The sequence below is a fragment of the Melospiza melodia genome, unplaced genomic scaffold, assembly GCF_035770615.1.
Source record: "Melospiza melodia melodia isolate bMelMel2 unplaced genomic scaffold, bMelMel2.pri scaffold_54, whole genome shotgun sequence".
NCBI lineage: Eukaryota > Metazoa > Chordata > Aves > Passeriformes > Passerellidae > Melospiza > Melospiza melodia.
This window is the reverse complement of record NW_026948798.1, coordinates 1,578,050-1,601,651: the sequence shown is the minus strand read 5'-3', so window position 1 is coordinate 1,601,651 and position 23,602 is coordinate 1,578,050. Positions and strand designations below refer to the sequence as shown.

Sequence of the window (23,602 nt, the reverse complement as noted above, 5' to 3'; positions counted from 1 at the left end):
AGGGTGCTATGCTGCCGGCGCTTCGGTGCAGACACCGAGGTTTGGCGCGGGGGGGGCAGTGAAGCAGAGGCTGGCTCGTGCGGGGGAAGCGGGAGCTCCCCCTCCCCCGCTGGAGCTGACAGTGAAACCGGAGCCGGCTCACACGGAGCCAGCCTGCGAGGGGGAACCAGCCCCCCGCTGGAGCCGGCTCGGGCGGGGGAGGTGACCCCCCCACCGAAGCTGTAACCTGAGCCGGCTCACTGAGGGGTAGCGGCGGAGGCAAAGCTGGCGGCGGAGGCGAAGCTGGCTTGCCCCTACTCCCACCATCTGACCCGCCTGAAGCTGGTGGCGGAGGCAAAGCTGGCTTGCTCCTACCCCCACCATCCGACTCGCCCTCCCCCTCTGACAGGAAAGGTGCAGACGGTTCCACTGCGCCTATAGAGAAATCCTCCACACCACTTTGCTGGGGACTCTTAGGCATAAGTACTTTAGTTACAGAGGGTGCCAGGGGATCATCTTCACGACCATACCCTATATTCCTCTTATGAGCTTCTGTTGCCCTTTCTGCTGCCTTTCTCTCAGAGACCTGCTGAAGTAACGTGTTATACACCACCCGCCATAACTTCCCGAATTTCTTTGCTGACTTATCATCGTCTAGTACTGTATCCCACAATATTTCCCCAAACTTTCTCCACTCTGATAACTCATGAACTGTATGAGGATTAGAAAAGATACCCTTAGCATGGCCATAAGCTAATAACCCTGGTAACTCCTTTTTTAAATCTATCCCTTTTATCCCACGCCGCTCTAAATAGGCGGTAAATAAATCATATGCCGCTTGCCTATCCATACCTATTAATCAGCGCGCGCTGTTGCAGCTCTCCAGGCTCCGGCGGACACGTATTGGCTTAAGTCACAGTTGTGAACCTTAAGGGTGCTTCAAATTCCGGCACCGTCCCGGCTGCTGGGACCCAAACCCAACTTCCGGACCGTGGCGTAATCCCTTTTTCTTTTAATCCGAGAAAAAGGGCAGAGATTCGGTTATGCCCGCATTCTCCACCATTTGTCGACGGAAGGGAACCAGGACATCAGTTTGATCATCACAGGCTCGATTTTATTGATCAGTACGGCGGGTTAAATACAGTTAATAATGAGCTTCATACATATTGCAAAAGTTGAGCTCAGGATTGGTCAGCTTACATATCAGCACCTACGCCTACTTCTACATTCCTATGGTTCTACTTTTGATACTTTCTACATATTCTTAGGATATATTCAGGACTAATCTCAACTCCCTATCCTCATGTTGCAGCAAGGTCGCTGCTGACTCTTCCTTTTAGCTTGCTGACTGCTGACTTTTCTCCTTCAGTTTAACCAGTGGCATTATATCAGTGTGGCCTTTCTCAGCTAACCAATTATTAATAATGCTCTCCACAGAAAGGCTGACTATTATCCCTAAATTTATCCAAATTATCCACTGCCTCACAAATTCTCAAGGTATGGCTGCTGTGCATTCAACCCCATCTGCTCAACCCAAGCAGAAGCAGAGACAGGTGTGGGGGTGCTGGAGTTTGCCAGGTGTTTTATTGCTCAGGCTAAAGGAATTCTCCACTGTAAAAATGAAGAAGGTGGTGGCAGTAGCACCAGCCCTGCTCTTGTGCTGCTTCAGGACACAGGGACAACACTGTGGGTTCAAAGGCTGTTCTGACAGTTCACCAGGAATTGTTTCCAGCTGATTTCTTACCAAGAATCATATTTGTATCCTTTCAAATTTAGTAAATACATGGTCACACAGACAGCAGCCTCCAGGAACTCGCAACACTGCTCTCCCACCTCTGCTAGCTGGACTCCTACACTGAAGTTTCTGGGACAGCATTTTGGATACTTCAACCACAGAAATACCCTAGAGGCTGCTGAAAAACTAAGTGGGTCAGGCTGGGTCACTTTAAGGCAGGACTGGGAGAAAGAAAAGACAGAAGCTTAGAAGTGCATCCCTTAACAGTGCTACTCCCTGAGAACAAATGAATTCAAATGATCACAGGGAGCAGGAGCACTGCGGCAGCCCGTTGGGTAAATGACAGGGCATGTCACCATCTTCTAACATCCTCTGGACACTTATCTGCACTTAAAAGGCTCCTGCCAGGCTGTGCACGGACCAGCCTCTTCCACAGACAGCTCCACCACAGAAATGCCTCTGCTGATCACCCTCCTTTGGCAGGCACACTGAGCAGCACCAGCGCAGGCAGCTCTGCCTCTGCACTGCACTCAGGGTTAGTTCTAGCAAAGAAACACTGCAGAATAACTAACTTAAGAAATTGTGTCTATAGAGCTTGGTGTAAACCCAGACCCTCCTGAAGGTGGGCAGCATCAGAGCTCTGTCAAAGCTCACTCCTAATGCAAGTGTTAGTCAACCACTGAACTTAAACATTTTAAGGCAACATTCCAAACAGTGTTGATATACAAAATCCCATTTGCTCAGCGTTCTCCTTCCTGGCCTTGTGGAATGCATCGTTTCACCAGTTCTCCTGCCAGAAAACCACATGCGGGCTTGTACCAAAACAATTAAACCAGTTTTAAAATTCAGACCTCGTGTTACAGAGCGCACACCCTGAAGAAACATCCATTTTAATATCCCAGAGCTACTTCAATTTTTCCAGCACGTTTTTATTCCACAGCAGCCTGGGCACACAGTAGCCCAGGCAGCCTCGTGCTCCAGGCAGGATCCAAACTGTGCCCGTTGGGGGAAACTCACGTGTAAGATTTTTGTTTAAAAGCCCTGAGTGTAAGGGACCCCTGCCCTGCTCCGACTGTGTGCCTAAGTTCCCCTCACAGGGCACGCGTTTGCTGCAGCACTCCAGCCGCACAGGCTGCCCGTCCTGCCGGGGCTGCCGAGCCTCCGGGGCCGCACACGCAACGTCCCCAACGGCCCGGCCACAGCCAATGAGGGGAACCGGGCCGGCGGGCAGCCTCCACCCGGCAAGGCCTTACCGCCGGGTCCGCTCGCGCGAGGGCAAAGCAGGGAGGCAGCAGTGGGTACCCCCGGACCGGGACCAGGGCTCTGTCCCGGATCGCAGATCCCCGACCCGGAGCTGCGCCCCGGCCCTCACGGGCCGCCAGCACCACCGCCCCCTGCTACCCCCCCACCCCGACTCACCGCTCCGCACTGCGCACGCGCCGCCCGGGCCCAGCCGCCCCGGCCCGGCCCGGCCCCGCTCTAGCCAATCAGCGCCGTCCCTGCACGAGCTCCTGCCATTGGCCCCGCCCCTGGCCCCGCCCTACTCCCTCAGCACGGCCCCACTCTTGGCCACACCCCCTGACCCGTGCCTGTCTGTCACCACCGCTCTTGGTCCCACCCCCTGATCCTGGCCCCGCCCCCTGATCCTGGCCCCGCCTGTGCCCTGTGAGGCGGCGGTGGCGGCGCTGTCTTGGCCCCGCCGTGTCCCGGACTGGATTCGCCGGCCTGAGCCTGAGCCTGAGCCGTGTCCCGGGCCGATCTGAGCCATGTCCCGGCCTGAGCCTGAGCCTGAGCCTGAGCCATGTCCCGGGCTGAGCCTGAGCCTGAGCCGTGTCCCGGGCCGATCTGAGCCATGTCCCGGCCTGAGCCTGAGCCTGAGCCTGAGCCGTGTCCCGGGCTGAGCCTGAGCCTGAGCCGTGTCCCGAGCTGAGCCTGGGCCGTGTCCCAGGCTGGGTTAGCCGGGCTGAGCCGTGCCCGCTGCCCTGGGCTGCGGGAGCCTCCCTGGCTGTGGGAACGGCGTGTCCCGGGCAGCAACCCCATCCTGGAGGATCTGTCCCTCGGGAGTGAACGCCTGCTTTGGTGCGCCTCTGTGCATCGTGTTAGGTTGGACTAATGGAGGAATTTCTCCGTGGAAAGGGTGGTCCGGCCTTGGCAGGGGCTGCCCAGGGAGGTGTTGGAGTCTCCTGCCCTGCACATGTCCAAGGAAGGGCTGGAGGTGGCGCCCAGTGCTCTGGGCTAGTGACAAGGTGGGAATATCTGGGATGGATGCCTGGGATCAGGAGGGAATATTTGCAATGATCTGGAGATATTGGCTTTACACATCACATCATCCCTGCCACAGGCTACTTCAGCACCCCCTTTATTTTTCACAGGTTTTGAGGAAAGTAGTGAGGTTTCAGGTAAATACAAGGGTGTAAATTCTCAGTCTTGGCACCCCTGGTTGATGCTGAAATGAGGTGAGAAAGTCAGAGAAGGCACAGGGAGCTCACTGGTCCCCTCACCTCATTCACTCAAAGCACTCTGCTGATTAAAATCATGCCAAAGCATTTCCCACCCCTCCTGACGGTCCCTGTGCTGTGTCCCCCAGGACAGCTCTGTCCTGGCACAGCTCAGGCTCAGCACCCACCAGGTGACAGCCCCCGAGGGCCCCTGTGCTGTGTCCCCAGGACAGCTCTGTCCTGGCACTAAGGGCTCAGCGCCCACCGGGTGACAGCCCCTGACAGTGCCCGTGCAGTGTCCCCAGGACAGCTCTGTCCCCGTGGGAGCTGTGCCAGGGTGAGAGGGGCGATGCCGGGGGGCTGCCACCTTTCACCCCCATTATTAACGGCGCCGCTCGGCACCGACGGATTCTTCACAGCATGCCGGGCCCCCGGGCTGCCCTCGCTCGCTCCCGCCTGGTTAAATTTGGATTAAATCAGCGAAGCCAACACAGTGATCAATTCCCAGTGCTCTCCTCCGGAGCCGGGCACAAATGAGGGGAAAGCAGGGAGGAGAATAAAGCCCGGAGTGAGGGCACAGGGACCTGCAGGTACAGGAGGGATGTGAATGGAAACTCAAGTTTTCAGTGCCACCAGCTCAGCTGTGACTAGGCAGGGACAGCGAGCCTAGGGACGCTTTTCTAGAAGCCATCATGCCAGATGATCTGGGCAGGGGCCTTTATGGGTGCTCAAGCCAGGATTTAGGTGAAAAATTGGCCAGCACAGAGGGCCATGCAGGCAGCAAGGGGACAGTTCAATCCCCTGCCTCCTCCCCATGGAACAGAGCCCGGTCACAGACACACAGTCCTGGTTATCCCCCAGCAAAGTCAGACCCCCTTGGCCTGGAGCAGTCACTCCCTCCCAGGGCTGAAGGTTTCAGATCACTGGACAGCTGTGGGCAGCACCGTCCCTGCCTCTCTGGCTGCCTCCCCCAGGAGCCACATCCTGGCTGCCACCTCCTTGTCACTGCATTTGAAGCACGTCCACATCACAGCACACACGGGCTCAGGAGCAAGGCCAGGGACAATTAATAAAACGCCTCCCCTAAGGTGGAAATGAGGCCACCCATCTCAGCAGTGTCACACCACTAAAGGAGAGGGGATGGTTATGAGCCAATATTCCCTGCACAAATGGGCTTTAAATTCATCATCCATCACCAGCACCCAGCACTGGATGTTCCAAAGGTGTCCAGCAAAGCCTTTGTGGCTCCTTTCCACCATGGCATGGGTGACCACAGTGCCCATCACCTGGAGATCCTCACGGAGCCTCCACACCCACACTCTGCTGCTGCTCTGGGAAGAAATCAGCCCTGCCAAACATCAGCAAGACCAAACGTGCTGCTTTGGGGTCTCAGGTCCATCTCCCTGGGGTGGGATCATAGGAGGGCAGGGTTCCTCAGCTGCCCCACTCCTCCTGGCCTGGCAGGGGAATCGGGTTGTTATGGAGCAGCAGTGAAAGCCTTTTTCCTTCTGGAAGCCCTTGAGGCTGCCAGTCTCAGCTGAGCTGCCGCTTGCCAACAGTTTTTCATTTCTTCTCTGTTTCATCTAAACTTTCCATTGGGTTCCTTATCCATCTGAGCAGCAATGATAAATATGGAAATAAAGAGGCATTTACGGCCCCTCTCTTGGGCTGATTCTGTGTATAAACAAGCTGTGCTCACAGCATCCTCCTCTCCACAGTGCTGATTCAGGAGCAACAGGGTCTGCCCAGGACTCAGTGGGCACAAGGATTTGGGAGAAATCCCTGGGTCACTGTGGGGAGAAAACTGCAGCAAAAGGAATGGGGCAAGCAAGGCCCACAGGGACTTCTGTAAAGGACTAGAAGGGAAAGAGCAACAGCTGAAGAGCTGGATGTGCAAAGTATGAAGAAAGGCTTTAATTTGCACAGAATCTCTTAATCCATCAATCACAGGGACATTTGTGTATGAAAACCTCCCTCTCATTTAATACTATCTCAGGTTTGTCCAAGAAGGTCATAACTGTTTGGCAGGGGAGTGGGAGGGGCGAGGTGGGACAGGCAAAGGCCATGGGCTTGTTTCCAGGGAGAGATCAGCCATTAACAGCGTGGAGCCAGCCCAGGGATGAGCAGCCATGAAAAGCACTGGACATGGCAGTCCAGGAGTCACAGTGGCACTGGGGACACCAGTCCTCTGAAAGAGGATGTCTCAGTGCCTCTTGGCTCTCTGGAGGTTGCCTGCAAAGGCTGGACAAACTTGCCTTGGTGCCTGGAATAGAGGGTTTGGGGGTTTAAGAGCAGACTCTGACATCTTCCCTTCCCCTCCACCACAGTCATTTCCTCTTCATTCGCTGCTCCAGTGTTCCTTTCCTTGCCCTGCAGAGCTGGATTGTGAGGATCATCCTGGAGGCAGGGGGAAGCTCTGGCAGCACAGCATGGACTGATCCATCCCCTGATCTTCACCTGATGCTTCTCTCAGGTTTAACCTGTTCTGCTTTAATCCCACATTCTTTCTCAGCAAATCCAGCCTTGCACCAGACCAGCTAAAGTCTCCTTGTGTCCCATGATGGTCCCACAGACCTCAGAATTCCCTGTCAGCCAGTGGGTAAACATAATATCTACAAACCCAGCTGCCTTCCTGGAGCTGTTACCTGTGTTCCTCAAGGGAGGAAAACAGGAAAAATTAGTATGCGGCTTCTTCCTCGAGAAATCAATGCGATCTCAACTCACTGTGAAGTTCCCTGACTGTTAGAGATGCTGCACTGGTAAAATCTAACCCTCAGAGGAGAAAGGGTGGGAAAAAGAAAGAAAAATAAATTCCAGTGACTAGACAAGTCTAAAATGTTGCAGAAGGCTAAACTGCCAGGGCTGGGGCTTGTTTGCAAGTCCCAGAGTGGAGAGGGCTGTGCAGTCCAGCTGTTTATCACCCCACCAAGAATCAGCTGTAATTGTTAATTCTAATTAGAACTGTTGGGTAAAAATGTAATCAAGAGTTTCCATTAGGAAAAAAAAAAAAAAAAAAGACATTTCATCTAAATTAAAAATTTTGTTTTTTAAGAAAGGGGGTAAACGTTGAAAATTTTGTAACAACTCATTTCAGCATTTTCAAGATGAAAAGGGATGCATTTTTGCTGTGAAATGCATCATCAATTCAAATTGTTTTATCTTACAGTCTGAAGAGCAAAAAATAGTTTTCAAATCAAAGCAAAAATGGTATTTTTAGGCATTTTCTTTTAAAAAGCCTATCTGGAGGTTTCTGTCCTAATTAAGAATGATTATTGTTTTTCTTTTTTTCTTAATGGAATAAGCTGTTCCTAGTTAGCTCTGCTCTAAAACATTGGGTTGATGTTGACGTGCCCACCCATCTGCCCCAGCACCTGACCCCAGGGCTGTGCTCACACCACCCCACTCTGCGTGTCAGCACTGCCTGAAATCCCTGGGATTTGAGTCAGGCTTTATAAAACTCACAGAACTAAAGCAAATTCCTTGCTGCCAGGAGACCTGGTGGGGCACTGGAAGGACACAGGTGTGTTTGGTGGGCCTTGTGCAGGTCTCAGTTCCTGAGGCAGGCTGATTGTGGTGCCCACACTCGGGCAAGGCAGCTGCAACCCCTCCTTGTACGTTTGACCCTGTGGCTGATTCCATGGAATTGTCACAGATCCCAGCAGGGGTTTGCGTCCTGGGGGATCCTCTCCACACGATTAGCAGATCACCTTTATCACACTGAGACAGTGGCTTGGGATCTGGTAGATGAATAGCAGAGCTTGTGGTTTGTGATCTGTCCTCTGGCTAGGAGCACTGAAGGAGAGGACAGAAAAGATGGGGGTTAAATGGGAGCTGGGAGCAGAAGGGGACACCAGGGAAGGAGACTGGACCAAGGAGAAGCTCAGAAGGAGGAGAGGAGGGTGGAAGAGGAAGGGAGCAAAGCTCAAGGGCTCCGCCAGAGATGAAATGGAAAAAGGAATTGCTGTGCAGCAGTTTCAGCCCAGAACAGAGGGAACTGCACGGGCTCCTCAAGCTGCCCGAGGGCATTTTGAACAACAAAACCAGCAAGCTCTGACAGGGCCAGGAGACCCAGGCAAGAGTGAATGGACAGAGGGGCTGCAGGGTCCCACAGGCAGGGTCCCACAGGCAGGGCACGCTCCTGCCCAGCCACATCCAGAGTGGCACTGCCCTTGCTGCTGCTGCACCACCCCTCTGGCAGCCTGATCGGGGTTATGTAACCTTTCCTGACTGCTCTTTCCCCCGATCAAGTGAGGTTGCTGCTCCAGCTCCCTGCAAGGAACAGCCGGAGCAGCCTTTCCTGAGCTGCCCAGAGGGACACAGCCAGCCCCAGCCTCCGAGGCAGCTGAGCAGCAGATCCTGCCCCACTGCCACCCCCGGGGAGCTGTGCTGGCAGAGCTGGCACCCAGGACATGGCACCAAGCCCCGGTGGGAGGCTGCAGGCCCTTGGCCAGGGAAGGAGATGGTTGGATCATGGGTTCTTCCTGCAGGAAGCAACTGGTGGGTGAAGCCTGGAGCACCCACTCACACGTGGGAGCAGACACAGGGGATAAGACACTGCACCAGTGCTTTATGCACCTAACTCAAAATAAGCTTTCTTTTTAAAAAACATATCTAAGAAGAATGATTTTTCTCTCTCTCTTTATTTTTGTTATTATTTTGAAGTTATAAATTATTGAAACAAATTATTCTCACTGCTCTCCCAAATCATTCTCAGGCAAAGAAAAGGCAGCTCTACCTTCAACACTGCTTTGTAACAAAATGAGTCAGATTCATTTTGCTCATCATTTGCCCTTGGCTCCCTTTGTCCATGTCTTAAACTACATCCTGGCTCGGTCTGATTAGCAGCCTGTCCTCGGAGGCAGAGGAGGCCCTGCAAGAGCCTGAGGTATTGCAGGTCAAGATTAAAGTGCTCTGCATGACATTCACTGTCAAAGCTGTAACTGGCTTAACTCAGTGCAATTAGATGGCTCAGGGTTACACAGTAACGGCAGCAGTGTTTCAGTGCAGCTGATTAAGGCACAGCCCTGGCGTTAAAGGATGTGATTAAAAGGCAGTGTCAGGGCTGAGACCTGGCAGAAGAGCTCAGCAGGCAGGGTTAAATCCACAGCTTCTCCTGGGGTTGGACACCCCCGGGCCTGGAAAAGATCTCCAAGTATCAGCTGAGCCAGCTCAGCTTTTAGGTCTGGAATGCCACCTTGTGATGGCAGTGGGGAAGTGGAAATGGCCCCTCTGTGGAGGCAGAGGAGATGATGGAATTACAGAATGGGTTGGGTCAGAAGAGACCATAAAAATAATTTTATTCCTCCCCCTGCCATGGCAGGGACACCTCCCACTGTCCCAGGCTGCTCCCAGCCCCAATGTCCAGCCTGGCCATGGGCACTGCCAGGGATCCAGGGGCAGCCACAGCTGCTCTGGGCACCCTGCCGGGGCCTGCCCACCCTCACAGGGAACAATTCCTGATTCCCAATATCCCATCCATCCCTGCCCTCTGGCAGTGGGAGCCATTCCCTGTGTCCTGTCCCTCCATCCCTTGTCCCCAGTCCCTCTCCAGCTCTCCTGGAGCCCCTTTAGACCCTGGAAGGGGCTCTGAGCTCTCCCTGGAGCCTTCTTTTGTCCAGGTGAGCACCCCCAGCTCTCCCAGCCTGGCTCCACGGCAGAGGGGCTCCAATCCTGGGAGCATCTCCATGGCCTCTCTGGACTTGCTCCAACAGCTCCAGGTCCTTCTGATGCTGGAGCAGCTCTGCAGGGGTATCTCACAAGGGCAGAATAGAGGGGGACCATCCCCCCCTCACCTGCTGCCCACTCCTCTGTGGGTGCAGCCCAGCACAGGGGAGTTTCTGGGCTGCCACTGTTGGCTCATGTCCAGCTTTTCATCCATTATGTCCTCCAAGTCCTTCTTTGCTGGTCAATGAGCTCTTCTCCCAGTCTGTGCTCATGTGTGGGGTATCCCTGACCTGGGTGCAGCACCTCAAAGAGGAAAAGGCACCATCGAGGCCATGGCTGCCCTGCCTTCTGCTGTGTGGGAGCCAAGCAAGGCTGGTGTCACTCACAGGGCAGTGCAAGCACCAACACCCATGAGGTGTCATCATCACGGGCCCCAGCCATGACAGACACCAGGGGGATAAAAGTTCTTCTCACCAAAGCCTGAACGTGCTTGGCTGTGGGGCTGGAGGTGACCACCATGGTAAATGATGATGTACATCCACAGATCTTTTCTTCCATAGGTTTACTGAATTTTCTTCCTCTTCCCACAGTACTACTCTGTCTTTTTCTCCAGTGACTGACAGTGTGGCCAAATGGCGTTGAGCCAAAATCAGATTGGTAAGAAGGATCACAGTAGCAGCCCTGCAGTGCCAGAGCTGAGCAGTGACGGGGGGCAGGCAGTGAGCCCTGGGCACGGGTGTGTTCAGGGCTGAGGTGACAGTAAAGGATCTCCCTTGCTGCCACAGGAGCTGCAGACATCAGCTACATGGGGGATGTCCCACCCCAGGCTTGGAGCACACGTCTTTTGAAGCACTACAGCTCCATGCCAGTGCAGATCTCTTGAGTGGATGCACTGTGCCAGCAGACAGTGCTCATGTCCTGGTTTAACCCATCCTGCTAATTTATGGGAGCAAAATCACTCAGATGTGATTCCTCCTTTATGCTGCAACTGAACATTCACTCGGCAGAGGTTAACCAGGCTTCTGGAGCCAGTTGAGTTGCTCTGAACACAAGCTGCAGGGCTGTGCTGGGATGCAGGGAGCTCAGGGGAGGCTGTGTCTAGACTAGAGGAACTCTCCAGGAGGCTTGCTGGGCTTTTGTTTTGTAGCAACTCATATCTCTAATCTGGCTTGGAACAAAGCTTCTCAGTCCTTTCAGGCCTTGCCACGACACTTGCAGGAGAAAAGGAGGCTCTGTTTAGTTGTCAGCAAGCCAAGATGAACAACAGGGACTGGCTGCAGCTAATGCAGAGAGCACATTGCTGTGACAGAAAAGGGCTTCACCCCCATGGCAGAGCGGCTCTGCTGTGTTTCATCTGGTTTGATGCTTTTCACCCAAAGTTCACAAATGATGTGCAGGCCTTTGTTTGAGCCCCCCTCCAAGGCCAGCAAGCAGAGAAAAAGCTGTGCACACAGAGGGAATCTGTACTGGGAAGTGAGAGACTGGTCCTGGCACTGAGAGTTGCTGAGTTCTGGTATTTGGCATTCAGGAAGCTTTTGAAGTATCTCCCCAATCCTGCTGAAAATGTCTTATTAAAGAGACAAAGCATATTAATTTGGGCCCCATGCTGGGCTAATGAATTAAACAGTTCTAAACTGAAGCTGTGGCTTAGGGCCTTGGCAGAGTCATCATCCATGCCTGTGTGGGCACGTGCCCTTGGCCATGGGCAGCGAGACCCCCAGGAACAAGAGCATGAAGTGTTCTGTGTCTGCTCTTACCTATCTCTCCCCCAGACAGGTTTTGCTGTGCTGCACTGGGCATAGCTGGGAAACCTGTTCCTCACCAGGTTCATCAGTGACAGGGGAAGCACCGAGCTCCTTCTGCTCAGCACCAGCCTCTGTCCCTGCACACAGCAGTGTCCTGAGCACAACAAGCCCAGAGCTTCCCAGGACAAGGCAGGATCAGGCTGAGCTGGAGAGGAGCACCCCACATCCAGGAAGAATATCTGCCTGCTTGGGCTGAAAATAGACCATGAAACATTTGAAGAAGACAGAGCTGGAGTGGATGATTGCCTGAGGCAAGGCACAGCTCCAGCTGAGTTCACTGCTGAGCTCTGAGAGCATAAGCACATGAGGAGCATGGGGGAGGGATGCCAGGCTTTCTGGAAAGGCCTTCAAGTGTCTCAATGGAGCACAAAGCCCAGAGAAAAACTTCCTTTGAATGGATCCCCAGCGAGGGAGTTACAGTTACACTGCTGTGCCCAGACATGGATACACAGAGCACTGGGCTGATGTTACAGCATCGAGTGGAGGCCAGGGAAGGTGTGGAATTGTGCTTCTCCCAGCAAGGCACTTGGCAGCACCACAGCTTTTTCTCTGCTTATTTCAGGGCTGGATTTTTGTTGCTGGCAGCTGTTTCTGAGCTGACACTTCTACCTCCTGTGCCCGAAGTGGGACACGTCAGCTCACCAGCCCTCTGCTTCCCATGAGCCGGTGCTAGAGTTCAGTTCTCCCAACTCCACAGATCGTGTTCCTGCTCCGGCTCTGTCAGGGATGCTGGAAGTGTCCAAGGCCAGGTCGGACAGGGACTGGAGCAACCTGGGACAGTGGAAGGTGTACCTGCCCATGGCAGGGAGTGGGACGAGACCATCTTAAAGTCCCTCCCAGTGCCTGATTACCGAGGGTTTTTCCCCGCCCCGGGGGGAGCGGCCGAAGCGAGCGGGGCGATGACTGTGGAATCACCTCGGCAGCGTGGCCTGACCTGCTCCTTTTCTGCCCCCGCCGCCATGTGGAGATGAAGCAGTTCTGGGGGGCTGGGCTTCTTCAGCTCGCCGCCATAAGGGCCAGGAGCGGCTCTGGCGGGCCGGGCTCCCTCGCCATGAGGGCAAGGAGCAGCTCTGGCGGGCTGGGCTCCTTCAGCTCGCCACCATGAGAGCAAGGAGCAGCTCTGGCGGGCCGGGCTCCTTCAGCTCGCCGCCATGAGAGCAAGGAGCAGCTCTGGCGGGCCGGGCTCCTTCAGCTCGCCGCCATGAGGGCAAGGAGCGGCTCTGGCGGGCCGAGCTCCCTCGCCATGAGGGGCCACCGCCGCCATGAGGTGAGGGGGGGCAGGGTACAGGGCGCGGGTGGCGGCGGCAGCGGGGCTGGAGACCGGGGCTCCGGGGCAGGAAGGCGCCACCTGAAATACTCACTGTCTCCTATTTAGCTGTTCGGCCGGGCGACTGGGGATGTTGCTCGGCTGTGCGGTTCAGCATTAATTCCTCAGCCTTTCGCTCGGTGTGCTGGCTTTTGTCCTCTGCCACAAGCCAGGCCGCTGCTGTTGAGCTTTGTGAATACAGATGGAATAATGGCTTATTTGTGATGTTTCTGCTGTCCTCTCTTTAGGCCTTCAGCCGATGACTGATGGTGGTGACCCGCCCGAAGGAGCAGCTCTGAGGTGCCCCGGCCCCGTCGCGTGTGGAACCCCGAGCTGAGCTGTGCTGGGACAGCCGGGGAGGCGCTCCGGGAGGGCACTGGAGCCTGCGAGAGCAGATGTGAAGGGATAACCTGCCCGTGGGACACAGCAAGAGCTCTGGAGCCACATGGGTGAAGTGTGACCGTGAGCCAGCCTGGGAAAATGGGCAAAAATGTTTTGCTGTCTAAAAGGCCTCTGCTGGCTCCTGTGGTAGCCTCAGGTCCTCAGGGTGGAAATAGCATGGTTTATCCAGAAATAAGTTTAGCTTATCTATTCCTCTTGCTGGATGAAGACTTGATGAGAGTAGGCATCATCAGAAAAGTGCCTCCACGTTTTTTCTGCCCTCTAAACCTCCCAGTTTTGGGGTTTTTGTCTCCCAGCAGTAGTCAGCTGCCCGTGGCTGCTCAGTGCCTGTGCCAGTGTTATGCTGCTGGGAGAGAAAGGTGCTGCTGAGCTTTCCTGGCACCAGCAAGGCCGTCCTGGTGCTCAGTGGTGCCAGGTTTTGGCAGCACTCTGCATGCCTGAGAGTGGAGTAACTCCTGCCCGTGGAGACAAGTGACTAGACTGTACATGCTCATGCAGCAACAGGCAGCTTTATTGAGAGCTAACTTATTTATATAGATAAGAAGGCCCATGAAGGTAATCCTCATTGGCTGAGCCAGTTACTACTCAGCTAACCAGCCAATAGCAGCCTGAGTCTCCAGTGGTCTGGGCCTGCTCTTACTGGTCGAATTACATAAGCAAGGTAATTATATAATAAATCACTTATGAAGCTGGAATTATTTATACTGTGTGGCCTACAGGCCAGATGTAGAGCATCACAGAGGAATAGCTCATAAATATGGAACTTGTGTGTGTCATAAAACCTCTATAGCTCATAAATATGGAACTTGTGTGTGTCATAAAACCTCTGTTCGCATGATGTTTGGAGCACTCGAATGGAGGAAGGATCCTCCAAGTGATCAGTGCTGCAATAAAAATGAATGCTTTTTGATACTCAAACTGTGTTAGAAAGTTTCTTTTTGGGTGATTTCAGTGTCAGTTCCACAAGGCCCTGTAGTTTCACAGTGGCCCCTTGGTTCTAAAGTGGCCTCAGTCGCACAAGGCCCCACAATGTCCAAAGAGTCCCCTTAATTCCTTGGGGTCCTGAAGAGCTACAATGGCCCCTTGGCTCCATGAGGCCCTGCAGTGCCACCCTGGGGCAGGAGGCCAGGAGGGATTTGTTCCCCACACGCTGCAGCTCCCTGGGCCAGCTGGCACCAACACCTTCTCCCAGGCCAGCACTGCCGGGTACAGCCAGGGCCGAGCCACACTGCAGCTCCCTGCAAACCACGGCAGGGGCTGCCAGGCCAAAACCCGAGTCACAGACAGTTTGTCACTCTTCCTGACTGTATCTGACCAAGAAATGTCCCATTGTGGGGTCCCCTTTCCTGCAGTCACTGCAGCACTGGGACCATCCCTGGAGCTCTGAGCGAGAGAAATGGCCAGTGCTGCACCTCTGCACTGACTCAGGGATGGTAGGAGATGCTCTCTGGGGTGGCTGGAACCATGGAAAAAGGACAGTTGGGAGCACAGAGGGAAACCCAGCTGGGCTGCTGGACTGGGGTAAGACATCTCTGTCTGGGGAAGAAGTTGGCTGTGAAACTCCCTCCTGTGGATGCTCACGTGCCCAAGAGTTGGGCACTGAAGAGCATCACAACAACAGACAGGAGGATGGGGCGGCCAGGATTAAAGTGCCTCAGGGGGGTCTGGACTGGCCACACAAGGGTGAACCCTGGACACCATCTCCAGGTTATCCCTGACTGTGAAACATGGGCTGAGATCAATCAGGGCCAGGCCAGGCAAAGCCCCTGTGGTGTGGGGGGGCAATGGTGGGAATATAAATCTGGGGCGACATGTGGTCTTGGTAGTAGGTGTAGTAAATTGGGAGCACCATTCCTAAACCACAACAGCCCTGTCAGAACCAGGCCTCTCCCTGCACTGCCCCCGCTCTGCTGCCCCACAGCTGCTGGATCAGGAAGGGCAGAGCCATGGGGGAGGAAAATGCACAGGGACTCCTCCTGGGAGCGACCTTCCATCCTGATACTCAGACCCCAAGGCAGAAACCCCCATCCTCAGCTGGGAGGTCACCATCAGAGTCTCTGCCAATATCCCACTTGGTGAATCTTTCACACTGAGATTTTGGTCCTTCCTTTCAGTTTCTTTACTTTTGGGGCTTTTAATGATTCCTCCATAAACATGGCAATTCATGTCCCTAATATGGCAATTCTTTCCTTTTTAGGGAAGTGTTGGCAATTAGGCCACATTAAAATGCTGGCAGGGTGTGCATAGGTATTTGCAGCCCTGTGGAGAAGCAGTTGGGATATAAGAACCAAAGAAGTGTAAAATGGTTTGAGTTTGAAGAGACCAAAAAGAGTCTCTGGTAAAACTCCCATTACCCAGGAACACCTTCACTTGTTCAGGTTGTACAAAGTCCCTGACCTTAAACACATCCAGTGATGGGGTTTCAATTCTGAGGGCAGCCTTTGCCAGTGTCCTGCCACCATCATCAAAAAATATTTCATCCTTACAGAAAATCTAAATCTGCCCTCAGTCACTTAAAAGATACAGTGTATTATTCTGTATTATATTCCCCAATACAATCTTGGGCAAAAATGTACTCAGCAATTCCTGGACTTAAATCACATCTCCAGGGCTGAGCACCTTTGAGTAGGCCCAGAGATCTCCCAGGATGGGATTTGGAGGCCCCAAGAACATGATCACTGTCTGGGAACTGGAAGTCCTGGGTTCAGTGGAGACTGAGGGCAGAACAAGAACAGCCTGTGAGGATGACAAAGGTGGATTCAAATATATTGGACCTCTTCTTCATAGTGGAAATGAACCTGAGATAGAAATAATGTCACCAAGTGCAGCTGTGAAGACACAGAATGGAAACAAGGAGAGATTAATTTCCCTCCCAGGGCAGGGCTGTGGCACAACACATCTCCCAGAAGGAGTCTGGGTCAGCCCCAGGCTCTGTGTGGGCAGGCAGAGGCAGGCAGGAGGCAGAGCTGTCAGCAAAGGAAGGGCCCAGCCAGGTGGGGCAGCCGGGGGATGCCGACAGCCTGCAGGGACAGAGGCGCAGGGCAGGGACACCGTGGGACAGCCTGGGCTGCACAGGGCACAGGGATGGGCAGCAGCTGCAAGACAGCCCTGCCAGAGCCAACTTGGGCAGCACTTTGGCCATGGCTGCTGGCCCTGGGCCTGAGGCCGTGAGGGGACAAGTGACCCTTGCAGGCCTGGGGCCTCATTGCCTCCTTGTCCCTGCTCAGCAGCCTGGCAGGGGGCACCCCATGCTCCTGCCCTTGGCATTGCACATTCCCACATGCCAGTGCCCATCCCAGGAAGAGCCCTGAGCAAGGAGGGAGGGACAGGATCTGCCTGGCCAGAGGCTGGGGCTCAGGCCTGGGCTCTTTGCATTCCTCAAACACATCCAGGTTTGCTCAGCACCAGAGACACCTTGGCCTTGTTTGTCCCCAGCTGTCATCACTGCCTCCAGTGTTCTGCTCTAACTGGAACCAGGGGAAAATTTCTCATTTGTGTCTCTCAGAGGTACCCATTAAAACTTGGAAAACTTTGGAGTTTCAATTTAATTTTGAGTTGTTGAGAAGTTTTCTGAACACTCTCTCAGGGACTCAGTTTGATGTAAATAACACCGAATCCCCAAGAGTCTGATTTCAGTCCTTGTGCTGTGTCTGTACTGCTGAGCTTTAAAGGAACAGCTCTTCCCAGGACCAGCTCCTCTCCCAGCCCAGCAGGGCTGAGGGCTCTGCCTGCAGACACTGAGGGGACAGGAGCCAGGCAGAGACAGGCTGAAGGCAATCAGGATTGGGAAGACATTGAGCTGAGACTTCACTTGGGGAAACATCTTCACAGCCCTGTGCATGGTGAGTGTGTGGGTGCAGGGCAATGTCCCCCGTGCTCCTGGAGGGATCCCCTGAAGCCAGCGCACCCCACAGCCTGGGGGATGTGTCAGGAGGACTCTCCCAGTTTCTCTGTGGCACAGGAGCAGGAGGAGGAGGAGGAGGAGGAGGATGTGCTGCAGAGCGGGGCTGCCCTGGGCACCGTCAGAGGGACAGGGCAGGACGGCTCCTGCTGCCAGGGACGACTGCAAGGGCTGAAGCTGGGGCTGCAGCCAGGGCTGCCCAGGGCTGTCCTGCAGAGCAGCTCCTGCAGCCCTCAGGGCTCTTGGCCAGCCCAGTGCCACCTGCCAGGGGCAGCTCTCAGCCTGCCTGGCAGCTCCCCATGGACGCTGCAGGGGAGAAGTTGTAGGTGGAAGGAGCCACCCCCATCAGGGCAGATTCCTCCTGCTGTTGAGATGGTGCTGCATGGCCAGGGCTGCTCTCAGCTTTCTCCTCAAGGGAAGGGAAAGGGGCTGTCAGCTTTGGCTGTGTCACTGAGACTCCTGTACTGTAACCCTGGGCATCAGCAGATGGGCCTCAGATCTCCCTCAGAAAGTGCGTCCTCACTCTCCTCTCCCTACAGACAGCAGCAGCAGCACATTGGCTTGCAGCATCTCTGTTTGTCTGCCCTACCCTTAAGGCCCCGCTGCCAGGGAGATGCCCCTGGGCAGTGCCCTGTGCTGGGAGGAGTCTGCAGGACAGAGCTGAGCCCCCAGGGCTGGGCTGGGCTCTGGCAGCACTGGCAGGGACAAGGCTTGGATAGAGAGAAACAGCTCCCAGTAGGCACAACTCCAGGCAGCAGAGAGCCAGACCAGCCTTGGTATCCTTTCCTGTTCATGTGCATAGGGAAAGAGAGAAGGGTTTGGATAAAGTTATTTTTAAACTGGAGAATTCCAAGAGTCCACTGTATTTTTCAAGAAAGATTTAAGCGTGATCATGCTGAAATAGAGAGAGGTTAAATGAACAAAGGGCACCTGTGTGGGACCAGCAGGTCTGACTGCACTGGGGCACAGCGAGCCTGTTTTCCCTCTGGGCTCCCCAGTGTTCAGCCTGAGAGCAATGCTGAAGATAAAGCAGTAACTCAGAAGGAGCAGAAATCCAAAATCAAAAATAAAGAAATTAAAGAAAATTTCCTTCAAAACAAGATAAATATTTTGAGGGGATTCCTAATGAAAGAGCATAGGATGGACTCAAGGAAATCTGTCCAAGCTTGTCAAAGTCTTCTTTCAACAGTTCACTATGCCCAGAGTGAAGGAATGTCCAACAGCAGCTCCATCAGGCACTTCCTCCTGCTGGCATTGGCAGACACGTGGCAGCTGCAGCTCCTGCACTTCTGCCTCTTGCTGGGCATCTCCCTGGCTGCCCTCCTGGGCAACGGCCTCATCATCAGCGCCGTAGCCTGCAGCCACCACCTGCACACACCCATGTTCTTCTTCCTGCTCAACCTGGCCCTCAGCGACCTGGGCTCCATCTGCACCACTGTCCCCAAAGCCATGCACAGTTCCCTCTGGGACACCAGGAACATCTCTGACACAGGATGTGCTGCTCAGCTCTTTTTCTTTCTGTTCTTCACTGGAGCAGATTTCTCCCTCCTGACCATCATGTGCTACGACCGCTACATGTCCATCTGCAAACCCCTGCACTACAGGACCCTCCTGGGCAGCAGAGCTTGTGCCCACATGGCAGCAGCTGCCTGGGCCAGTGGTTTTCTCTTTTCACTGCTGCACACAGCCAATACATTTTCGCTGCCCCTGTGCCATGGCAACGCCCTGGGCCAGTTCTTCTGTGAAATCCCACAGATCCTCAAGCTCTCCTGTGCCAAATCCTACCTCAGGGAACTGGGATTTCTTGCTGTTAGTGTTTCTTTAGTATTTGGTTGCTTTGTATTCATTGTTTTCTCCTATGTGCAGATCTTCAGGGCCGTGCTGAGGATCCCCTCTGAGCAGGGACGGCACAAAGCCTTTTCCACCTGCCTCCCTCACTTGGCCGTGGTCTCACTGTTCCTCAGCACTGGATCATTTGCTAACCTGAAACCTCCCTCCATGTCCTCCCCATCCCTGGATCTGACCCTGTCAGTTCTGTACTCGGTGGTGCCTCCAGCCCTGAACCTCCTCATCTACAGCCTGAGGAACCAGGAGCTCAAGGCTGCAGTGTGGAGACTGATGACTGGATGCTTTCAGGAACATTAAACTGCTGATTAATTTCTGCAAATAACTTATAATCAAATTATTCTTTAAAAGTTATTTTGGGTTTGGTTGTGTTTGTATTTTTACTTTTTTTATACTGACCACAAAAAATTTCATTTCTTCTGACATTTCTCATTTTGTTTCTTTCCACCTTCCCTGTGCCCACAGACTGTGTCAATGAGGGGCTGTGCTCTCAGTGGCTTTAAATGAACTAAAGGATGTCCCAGCAGAGTTTTCTGCAGAGATGCCCTTTTGTTGCCTTCTCTGGAGCTGCAGCAGCAATGTCTGTGTGCAGAGCTGGGGGCAGATCAGTGCTGGCACAGCAGCTGTGCCCAGCAGCAGCAGCACTTGGTGTTTCCAGTGCTGCTGCCGTGGCCCTGTCCCGCTGCCCTGGTGGCCCTGGTGCTGCTGTAGGGCCTGAGTGCTCTCGGGGCCGGGCACAGCCCTGGGGGTGGCAGTGCCGGGGCTGCAGCAGGGACAGGCTATGGGCACTGCTGGGGCAGCACTGACGCCTCAGCCCAGGGCCTGGGGGCTCCAGGCTCCTTGCCCAGGCTCTCTCAAGAACACGCCCAGGCCAATGCTCAGCACAGAAAACCCCCGTGAGCAGACCCAGGCTGGCCATGGGCAGGCTGGGGGCAAACAGCATGGCTGGGGCTCTGCAAGGTCCCTGGGGGAGACGGGAAGGAGCAGCAGAGCAGGGGCTGATCCATCCCCAGTGCGCTGCACAGCCCATGGCAGCGTCCCAGAGTGTCCTCATGGAGCTGCCAACAACATCCCCCCTCTGCAGCCCTGGCCTCTCCCCCAGCTCACACAGGTGCCCCATCCTTGCAGGCACAGACACGGCAGCACTGGCTCAGCAGCCCCTGTTTGCATTGCACAGAGCAGGGGGAGCACCCCAATGCTGTTGCTGTGGGGACATGAACCTGAGGGAGCACAAATGCCATCAGCCCCTGGGGCCAGCAAGGGCTGGGGGACACCAGGGAAACCATTCAGCTTTGTCCTGGCCTCTGCACTCAGCCAGAAAGTTTGTTCCCATCAGCTGGGAGTTTCCTGTCCCACTGCAGACGCTGTTGCTCAGAGCCAGGGCTGCCTGGCAGCCACCCCCAAACTGCCATCAGCATTTCCTTGGCTCCACCTTTGCTTTCTTTCCTCTTCCTGATACAAATGTCTTCCTATTGCCCACCCCTGTTCCCTCCCCTGCAAACAGCCCATCCCTGTTTGCCCTTTCCTCTCTGGCCCCGCTCCCCATTGCAGTTCCTGACTTGGCACCATGGGAACGTCCCTTGGGCAGCGGGATCATCCTGCAAGTGCTGCAGGAATTGTCTGCAGCCTCCTGCAGTGCCTGGTGCTGCTCCCTTGCCAGAGGCACCCCAGGCCAGGGGGGCACATCTGGGCTGCTGTGTCTGGCTCTGGGGCTCCCTGTTCTGGGCAGTGAGGAGGAGCTGCAGAGGCTCTGCAGGACTGACAGGATGGGCTTTGGGGCTGGCAGGAGAAGCTGAGGGACCTGGGCTGCTGCAGCTTCTGAAGAGGAGGCCCAGGGCTCCTCCTGCAACTGCTCCAAGGGTGGTTCCAGAGAATCCCAGAATCAGCAAGAGTGGAATAGACCTTGGAGATCATCAAGTCCAATCTGTGCCCTGACACCACCTTGCCTCCCCTCAGACTCCTCTTCTCCAGGATAAACAATCCCAGCTCCCTCAGCCACTCCTCACAGGACTTGTTCTACCGACCCCTCCCCAGCCTTGATGCCCTTCTCTGGACGTGTTCCAGCCCCTCCATGGCCTTCCTAAATTGGGGCGCCCAGAACTGGACACAGCACTCGAGGTGCTGCCCAAGCATTGCTGAGCACAGGGGAAGAATCCCTGCCCTGCTCCTACTGGCCACACCATTCCTGATCCATAGGAGTGCCAGTGGTTTTCTGAGGGAAATGGTGGGGAGAGGGTGATGACAATGTATTATTGATTGTCCGCCATGAAGGGTCTTGGTTTTCACATCTGCTCAGAATGCATTAGAAGGTGTTGGGGGCTAATATCAAGTGCCATTGCTGATATCAATCTATAAAGAGGAATAGAAAACAGGGAAAAGCTGTTCACTTTGCATTGTTTTCAATGCACTATATTCACTTTGAATTAACTTTTGAAGTCTGTCGAATTAACAACAGAAAAATTGAAAATTTAAATTATTCCCAGTGGCTTGTCTTGTTCAGATGTCTAGAAAAAATATTTTATGCTTTTCTCACTGAATTCCTGAACTGAAGAGCTCAAGAAAGAAGAGACCCTGGAAGAGGAAAATTCATCAGCAACCTCAAAGTGGCTGAGGATCCATCCCCATCAGAGCAGCAATGAACAGAAATGGGCACAGCTTTGCGGCTGCCCCAGCTCTGGAATGGGCCCTGGCCCGGAGCAGGAGCACCTCTTGACGGCCCCAAGGCCGGGGCTCTTGTGCTGCCCTGTGTAGAAGCGAAGGGAGACGACCCATCCTTTGATCAGCATCAAACTCTGATTTATTGATCCACCATGCACATTTTATAACAGTGTTAATTAAGTTCATACATATTGCAAAACCTGAGCTCATCATTCATTACTGATTACACATCAACCCCTCCTTTTGTTTTCAATACCCGTGGTTTGTTATTGAGACCAAGACTTGTTTTCTCATCCTGTTATGAACCATTCTCAAGGCCTCCATGTTTGTCACTTTTGCTTTCCCATACCAGCCAGGGACAGAATATTTACTTGTTATTAAAATCAGCCTGAGAACTCTGCTGTTTACAGAAATGTGCCTGAGAACTTTGTTGTTTACAGAAACAGGCTTGAGAATTGCTGCTTACAGCTGCCTTTTACTTTTCCATCAGCTGTATATGATTATGGCATGTCTGAACAAAACTGTATAAGCCATTTCTGAGCAAAATTCTCCAACAAATTCCCCCTTTTTTCTTTTATGTACAAGGAGGTTAGTCTGCTAGGGTTTTTCTATTATTCTACTGACCATATCTTGAATACAATAAAAAAATACAAGGCAAACTAAGTAAAAGCATTATAAGCACACTTAGTATCTCTATAAGGTTCCCCAGCTGAGCCATAATGTCCTGCCTTATCAGGCATTGTACAGTAGCTGGTAATTGGACTAAGAAAAGAAGGCTGTTAGTTGTTGTCACTCATGCAAACCGGGAGAGGAGGCGAACAGCTAGGGCTAATAATGCTGGAAACGACCCCAGTGTCCAACAAGCCTGAAAATTATCCTTTCTGTCCTTGAAATTCCACTTCCACCCTTTTCTTGGGTTTCTCAGAAATGTTCAAAGTCAGTAAGGTAAGTCCTCCGGTGAATTCAAAACCATTTCCCCCCTCTCTTGTCCTTTTACAGTCTGTAATCCCTTAGTCATTTGGCTCATGTGGCACCAGCTGAGCAATTCTCAGTCCTTTGTTAATTTGGAGTGGTGGAAAAGGGGTATGCACTTAAACTTAAAGCACTTAAAATATTTAAACTTAACAGAACTTAACATCACTTAAACTTAACAGAAATTAAACTCAACAGAACTTACATGTAAAATCACCTAAATTTAACAGAACTTAACTTTAACAGAACTTAACTGACTTTAAATTCTACATAACTTAAACCTAATATAATTTAATCTTAACAGAATCTAACTTCACTTAAACTTAATAACACTTAAACTTAACAGAAATTAAACTGAACAGCACTTAAACCTAACAGAAGATAAACTTAACAAAACTTAACCTTAACAGTATTTAACATTTAACAGCACTTAATAGATAATTTAACTTAAACTACTTAGCAACGGATAAAACTTACTGTAGAAATAGAATATAGCATTTACTATAACTTACTTACAGGCCTGATTCTAAAATACTAAGATGAAACAACTTTCTTCATTTGTTTGCTATAGTATTTTTACATAAGGAGTTTGTTTAAGGTATACCTGTGGAAAAATTCTTTTGCATTCAGTGCTTGCCTTTGCATCTATCACATCCAAGCAAATCTCAAAGAACATAAAAAGCACAGTCACTACATCTCACCCATACAATCGCTTCAACACATTTTTAACATTTTTAAATTTTTCGAAATACAATTTCAGAGTTTGATGTTCCACCGACCGAGCCATGTTAATGCGAGTGATTCTGACAGCGTAACGGATGCTAAGCCAAATGGGCCAAAATTTGACCCACGCATTCAGTAGGCTGATTTCTGTTTCACAGTCTCTGCCAGGAGAAC

The 23,602-nt window shown here is 53.0% G+C and overlaps 1 protein-coding gene and 1 pseudogene across 1 annotated transcript; both read left to right on the top strand.

Moving 5' to 3' along the window:
* Positions 1-13,620: 13,620 nt before the first annotated feature.
* On the top strand, positions 13,621-13,801 carry LOC134413873 (small nucleolar RNA SNORA74; annotated as a pseudogene).
* Positions 13,802-18,610: 4,809 nt separating this feature from the next.
* Positions 18,611-19,351, top strand: LOC134413830 (olfactory receptor 14J1-like; the record flags this gene model as incomplete). Its single annotated transcript, XM_063147871.1, has 1 exon — positions 18,611-19,351. A coding segment is annotated over exon 1 (741 nt), but the record flags the coding sequence as incomplete, so codon positions are not given.
* Between the last annotated feature and the right edge of the window lie 4,251 nt (positions 19,352-23,602).